We start from the raw sequence: 7,500 nt of genomic DNA, 5'->3' as shown, positions 1-7,500 counted from the left end.
TACATTACAAAAAGTCCAGTACCTAATTCCATTAGTTGTGTTTAATTGTTGAATATTGCATTTCATACTGAATAGCATGGTTGCTTAACTGTTTGGCACGAGTGAACATTCGATATCAAGCGCCTGTCAAATTCCTCCCACTCGCGTGACCCAGCTGTCTGACACGCTCGCACTGCGCTGTGTTGAAGGCATAACACTACGAGGACACAGTGTGGCCCAGTCTTGACGCTGTGTGTGCATGTCATCAGACATTTCAACACGTGGGAGTTGCTGAGTGTACATAACATCAGGTGAGCGTTTAATCTTTCAAAATCATCTTCTTATGTAGACCAAGTCTGTTTGTTGGTTGGTTGGTTAACCTTTTATATCGTGTTTTCCACAAAATTTGTGCTATCCGATACCAATGGACATTTGTGTCCTTCCTCAGTTCACGTACCATGCTTGAAACTATTTGCCTTCATGTCTATCACTGTAAAAATAGGGTTCTAAAGTTCATTACTGTCACATTCCTTACTTCCAAAAACGTGTATCAATTGTGTAACCGATCGAGACACGTTCGTAACGGTAAAGTGAGGAGTATCAACTGAGAAAGGTTCTACTTTCGGTTTCCGGGAAATGTGTTTTCTGTTCGCTTGAATCGATCATGGCTGTGAGATACTCAAGGTGATCGCAAGACTTGCTGTGTGCGGCTTGTTGCTGTTCTCGTTCTGCTTGCTGCAGTGTGTTGTTTATCGACCAGAGCCTCTTTTCACCCCTGTGTGTAGAAAACTTATGTTGTGGTCTGGTTTTGCTGAATGATACTTTATTCTGTTAAGATTAAAATAATTATCATGGTCAAGTTATTAATGTGTGAACTATACTACATGTCATAACATACTAAATATGCGTTTGAATGTAGATATGTACGATGTCAGATGAGGCCGTTTATTGTAAACACTACCTTATGTCAGATCAATCTGTTGAATATGGAAAGGGAATTTATGGATAGCCTTTCCAGTCATTTTACTGAAATTACAATAAACGGTCTCATTACAAACATCTGCACTTAAAGGTATCTGCTTTGCCTGTATGACAGGTACCCGGTAGTATAACAGAGTATAAGCGTATACATTTTAAACATATATTCGTCAGTGCGTGACAGCTACCACAGTGTGTCAGTAACATGTTGTGTATAGCGCTGTCTGGCCTGTCTGTTTTATTCTAGACCAGTGTGTTATCGAGCGTTTCACACGGCTCTCGCATTCTTTGTGCAACAAGGTGGTTGGGTTGAAAACTAGTTGCTATCATATACGGTTGTATTCACTTCCTTTGTGGCAATTTGGTTTCAATTAAATGTGTTTGTTTTTCTTCACCTGTCAGCATTCTTGAAAATGAAAGTAGTTTGTTGATTGAAATGCTTGTTAAGACTTGTCAAGGGACTGGCTGTATTCACTGAGTCCTTGGTGAGCAACTTGGTTCCGATTGACATTTGTTTTCTTGACATATATATCAGCATTCCTGAGAATGAAAGTAGTTTGTGATTGCAATGCTTGTTATGAGGCGGCGGAAGACTCGAAGATACATCTCTCACTGTCAGTATTAGAGCGCTTACGTACGTTCATACCCGTCTTTGATTAACACATATTCCATTTCTAGTCTTTCCTCTCCGGGAAAATAAACCTTCTTGTTTTTGTGTAATTCTTATATAGCAGTATGGGTCTGCGTTTCGGAAGCAGACAAACACTTACCGTTCTTCCCGGTGCGCCCGGCAGTATCAACGACTTCCTCTGTGTTGCTACGTTTTGTGTCTGGCAACAGTAACATCAACATGAGCTGCAACAACCGATGCTGACGTCGTCGTCGTCGTTTTTATATTTAGTCAAGTTTTGACTAAATATTTTAACATCGAGGGGGAATCGAAACGAGGGTCGTGGTGTATGTGTGTCTGTCTGTGCGTGTGTGTGTGTGTGTGTGTGTGTGTAGAGCGATTCAGACTAAACTACTGGACCGATCTTTATGAAATTTGACATGAGAGTTCCTGGGTATGAAATCCCCGAACGTTTTTTTCATTTTTTGGATAAATGTCTTTGATGACGTCATATCCGGCTTTTCGTGAAAGTTGAGGCGGCACTGTCACGCCCTCATTTTTCAACCAAATTGGTTGAAATTTTGGTCAAGTAATCTTCGACGAAGCCCGGACTTCGGTATTGCATTTCAGCTTGGTGGCTTAAAAATTAATTAATGACTTTGGTCATTAAAAATCTGAAAATTGTAAAAAAAAAAATTTTTTATAAAACGATCCAAATTTACGTTTATCTTATTCTCCATCATTTGCTGATTCCAAAAACATATAAATATGTTATATTCGGATTAAAAACAAGCTCTGAAAATTAAATATATAAAAATTATTATCAAAATTAAATTTTCCAAATCAATTTAAAAACACTTTCATCTTATTCCTTGTCGGTTCCTGATTCCAAAAACATATAGATATGATATGTTTGGATTAAAAACACGCTCAGAAAGTTAAAACGAAGAGAGGTACAGAAAAGCGTGCTATGCAGCATAGCGTAACCACTACCCCGCTCTTCTTGTCAATTTCACTGCCTATGAGGTGAGCGGTGGACTACGAGTATACGGTCTTGCTGCGTTGCATTGCGATCAGTTTCATTCTGTGAGTTCGACAGCTACTTGACTAAATATTGTATTTTCGCCTTACGCGACTTGTTGTTGTTGTGGTGGTGGTGGTGGTGGCTGTTGTTGTTGTTGTTGTTGTTGTTGCTGTTGCTGCTGTTGTTGTTGATGTTGTTGTTGTTGTTGTTGTTGGTCTTGTTGCTGCTGCTGTTGTTATTGTTGAACTCTTTCTTGATTCGCTTAACGCGCCCTCTCATTGTTTTCCCTACAGAACGTAACCATGGCAACGGCAGCTGGTGCAAGCTCAGCGGACAGTGACACAGAATGCTCCGTGTGTCACGAGCTGTTCAAGAACCCCAAACTGCTGCCCTGTGCTCACGTCCTGTGTCGCCACTGTCTTCTCTCCTGGCTCGCCTCCAACCCCGAGGCCCTCTGTCCGCTCTGCAGGGGCGCCATCGCGGACCCCAAAGAGAAAAGCAAGACGAAGGGGTGGGAGGAGGTGGTGGACGCCTTACCGGATGACGTCGCCATGGCAGCGCTGGTGGAGAGTACACGTGTACTGAGCCAGGACCACGTGTGTGTTGTGTGTCAGTCAACCGCCGTGTCCATCTGTCTGACCTGCAACGACATGATGTGTAAACCTTGCGGGCAGGCACACACCAAATACTCCGTAGCCCGTGACCACAAGGTGGAAGACCTGTCCAGCATGACAGCGGAAGAGCTAGCCGCCAGTCAGCCTGACCACTGCAGCGTGCACACCAGCAAGCCCTGCGAGCTCTTTTGTCCCACTCACGGGGCCGCCATTTGCCACCTGTGTGCAAGCGCCAAGCACCGCGCATGCCCAGACCTGACGGAACTGGCGGAAGCGGCAGACAAGTCACGTGAGGAGCTGAGTCAGATGGTGACGTCACTGCTGACGGAAGAGCAGCAGCTGGAAGAAGCTGTGGCAGCGTTGGAGCGCCACCTGGAGGCCACGGAGAAAGTGGTGCAGGAAGCTGTTGCTGAGATCGACTGGACCTGCGACCAGTTAGAGAACTCCGTCAAGGAATGCAGGCGTCGTCTGAAGAGGATGACGCTAGACGCCAAGGCCAAGGTGAAGGACACAGTCTTGGACGTCAAGGTCACCTTGTTGGATCATCGAGGCAGGCTGACGTCACACCGACGTGTTGCTGATCGCACCACCAGAGGGGCCACCAATAAAGTAATGTGTGACGTCACTCGTGCTTTGAGGAATCGTGTGAAGGACATACTGGTCACTTGTGGTCAACTTTCAGTGAACTGGAAGTCGGTTTCCACGGTTACGCTGACCATTGACGCTGCAGCAGTGGCCCGCATTGAGAAGGAACTGTCGGCACTGGGTCAGGTGAAGGTCAAGCCTGTCAGCATCAGTACACGTCAGGTAAGGATCTTCTTCTTCTTGCGTTCGCCGGTCAGGTAAGGATGGGGGGGGGGGGGGGGGGCGTCAATCGACCATGACAAGTGTTTCAATGTTATTGTCATTCAGATGTTCACCGAACTTGATTACGCTTTCATGCGATTACAACAAGGGCGTAATAATGATGTTCTGTTCACATACACCTTTCAGTTCATTGTTACTGTGTGTGCTAGAGTCAAGTACCGAGAAAGAAAAAACAAGTCGCGTAAGGCGAAAATACAATATTTAGTCAAGTAGCTGTCGAACTCACAGAATGAAACGCAATGCCATTTTACTCGTAGCATCGTCAGGCCACCGCTCATGGCAAAGGCAGTGAAATTGACAAGAAGAGCGGGGTAGTAGTTGCGCTAAGAAGGATAGCACGCTTTTCTGTACCTCTCTTTGTTTTAACTTTCTGAGCGTGTTTTTAATCCAAACATATCATATCTATATGTTTTTGGAATCAGGAACCGACAAGGAATAAGATGAAAGTGTTTTTAAATTGATTTCGAAAAAAATTTTTTGATAATAATCTTTATATATTTAATTTTCAGAGCTTGTTTTTAATCCGAATATAACATATTTATATGTTTTTGGAATCAGCAAATGATGGAGAATAAGATAAACGTAAATTTGGATCGTTTTATAAATTTTTATTTTTTTTTTACATTTTTCCGATTTTTAATGACCAAAGTCATTAATTAATTTTTAAGCCACCACGCTGAAATGCAATACCGAAGTCCGGGCTTCGTTGAAGATTACTTGACCAAAGTTTGAACCAATTTGGTTGAAAAATGAGGGCGTGACAGTGCCGCCTCAACTTTCACGAAAAGCCGGATATGACGTCATCAAAGACATTTATCAAAAACATAAAAAAAACGTATGGGGGATTTCATACCCAGGAACTCTCAAGTCAAATTTCATAAAGATCGGTCCAGTAGTTTAGTCTGAATCGCTCTACACACACACACACACACGCACAGACACACATACACCACGACCCTCGTTTCGATTCCCCCTCGATGTTAAAATATTTAGTCAAAACTTGACTAAATATAAAAACATGTCTCGGTGTCACCAACCTATCACTCTGCTCCTGCTTAATTATTTCACATATATTGTTTTCATGTTTTTCGTGATAGCTGCATGAACAGCACACAATGTCTCTTCTCTCAAGATTTGTCGAATTTGCTCATATTGTCTAGAATAATTCATACAGTTACGTAATGCAAGTAACGTCATCTCTTCGCATGAATCATTGTCTCAGTGTTTTCCAGTCTTCTGTCGCTCCTACTACAAAAAGACCCTCACGGCTAACCGGCTCGCCCGCAGGTGTTCAGTGAGCAGATTTCTGGTGTTCAGCAGAGATTAACACCGATAATCTAACCAATCACAGAAACTGTTACATTCAACCTCCAGCGTCATTGAATTACAATTAATATGAAAGGACAAATGTAAAGTACCGGTATACACAGAAATGAAAACCATCACCATGTTTTAAGGTACTTGCTTTAGCCTTTTCTTCAATTACCGTTGAAGCGATACCTGGAGACTTTCTAATTCTATATTCTTACAACTGTCTACAGCATCTGGATTGGCGTTTTCGCACAAACCACGGGAAGAACATTGTGCTGAGCAACGACGGTCTGACAGCAGAGATAGTGAAGGATTATACCAATGGTATTGTTGTTGCTGACCAGCCCATGGTGCCCGACGTGTTGTATGAGGTGTGTGTGTGTGTGTGTATGTGTGTGTGTGTGTGTGTGTGTGTGTGTGTGTGTGTGTGTGTGTGTGCGTGTGTGTGTGTGTGCGTGCGTGCGTGCGGTTGTGTGTGTGTGTTTGTGTGTGTGTGGGTGGGTGGGTGTGTGGTTGTTTATGTGCACGCGTGAACAGGCGTGAAGTGTCCAACCGTACACATGCACACGCATGAACGCACAATGTGACGTGACCGATACACCATTTGTATAACACCTGCAACAGTCAACACAAGGACAAAACGCAACAGAATCCAATGTCAGTACTTTTATATCAATACTACGTCAGCTTACTGTCTTTATACACATTCATGAGCATTGTCATGCAGATTCAACTAGGCACGGTGGTCTATAGATTACATGACTACCTGCCGTGTGGAGTGGTGCTGACTGATCCCGATCACCTCCGTCTGCCTGACACAGCTTACAGTGGATGGGGCAGTGAGGCTGTTGTCATCAGTCATGCTGTGTACAACCGTGGTCACAAGGTAAGATCACTTTCACATGCCTTTGCTGGCATTTTTGAACAATACTCTCCTATATTTATTCCGATTAAATAATGCCATGTACAATAATTTCTTTACTTTCGTTTGGTACGTATCCATCCCGTTTGAAGACATTTCATGATACAGAGGATTTTTTCTTTCCAATACGTAACTATATAATTTTAAAAATATATTTTGTTATTCAATTAGAAACAGATCGACGTTCTATGTACGAGCGCATCCATTCGAGCACTCACTTTGTCAGTTATCATTTAGACCCAGACACACACAAACACACACAAACACACACTTACACCCACGTACACACACACACACTGACACACACACACACACACACACTCACACACACACACACACACACAAACAAACACGCACACACATACGCACACGCACAAACACACACACATACACACACACACACACACACACACACACACACACACACACACACACACACACACACACACTCTGACACTGTGACTGACTCATCAAATCAACATGATGTCAACAGGAGAACAACAACCTGAACGACGCAACACTCGGCCTGTCGGAGGGAACACGTGTGGGAGTGATGGTGACGACAAAGGCAGAGCTCCACCTGTGGGTCAACGGCAGTGATCGGGGAGTCATCGCCACCACTGTTCCCACGCCCTGCTTTGCTTTCTTTGACCTGTATTACTGGAATAACAAGGTGTGTACATGTATCTGGCCACGAACAAGCTTTTACGTAACGCTCCTCCCCCCGCACCTCCTTTTATCTCTCTATCCCTCTCACTGTCTGCCCTGTTTTAGGTGTGTGTGTGTGTGTGTGCGTGCGTGTGTGTGTGTGTGTGTGTGTGTGTGTGTGTGTGTGTTTGTGTGTGTACGTGTGTGTGTGTGTGTGTGTGTGTGTGTACGTGTGTGTGTGTGTGTGTGCGTGCGTGTGTGTGCGTGTGTGTGTGTGTGTGTGTGTGTGTGTGTGTGTGTATGTGTGTGTGTGTGTGTGCGTGTTTGTGTGTGTGTGTGTGTTTCTTTGTTTGCGTGTGCGTGTCCTGTTATAAAAGTGTGTGTATACAAGTAGCTATGTCTGAGAGAATGTTGATTGTGAGCAACACTATCAGTGTTTTTATTGCTCTCTTACTGCATTCCAACGCTTATTTTTTGTCAGGTATCGGTTCTTCCCCCAAGACACGTGGACTGAAGGAGAACACAGAGATCAGCAATACACAGCCTG

General features: G+C 43.8%; 1 protein-coding gene across 1 annotated transcript in view; it reads left to right on the top strand.

Annotated features, from left to right (window-relative positions):
* Window positions 1-127: 127 nt before the first annotated feature.
* Window positions 128-7,500, top strand: part of LOC138976424 (uncharacterized) — a 21,645-nt gene continuing 14,272 nt past the window's right edge. The window contains exons 1-5 of the mRNA XM_070349282.1: window positions 128-290; window positions 2,885-4,012; window positions 5,614-5,754; window positions 6,111-6,269; window positions 6,799-6,978. Coding sequence (XP_070205383.1) covers window positions 2,894-4,012; window positions 5,614-5,754; window positions 6,111-6,269; window positions 6,799-6,978 — 1,599 coding nt within the window. The 5' untranslated portion in view covers window positions 128-290; window positions 2,885-2,893. The remainder of the gene's footprint in view (window positions 291-2,884; window positions 4,013-5,613; window positions 5,755-6,110; window positions 6,270-6,798; window positions 6,979-7,500) is intronic.

The sequence above is a fragment of the Littorina saxatilis genome, linkage group LG9 (assembly GCF_037325665.1).
Source record: "Littorina saxatilis isolate snail1 linkage group LG9, US_GU_Lsax_2.0, whole genome shotgun sequence".
Classification (NCBI taxonomy): domain Eukaryota; kingdom Metazoa; phylum Mollusca; class Gastropoda; order Littorinimorpha; family Littorinidae; genus Littorina; species Littorina saxatilis.
This window is presented reverse-complemented; position numbering and strand designations above follow the sequence as displayed.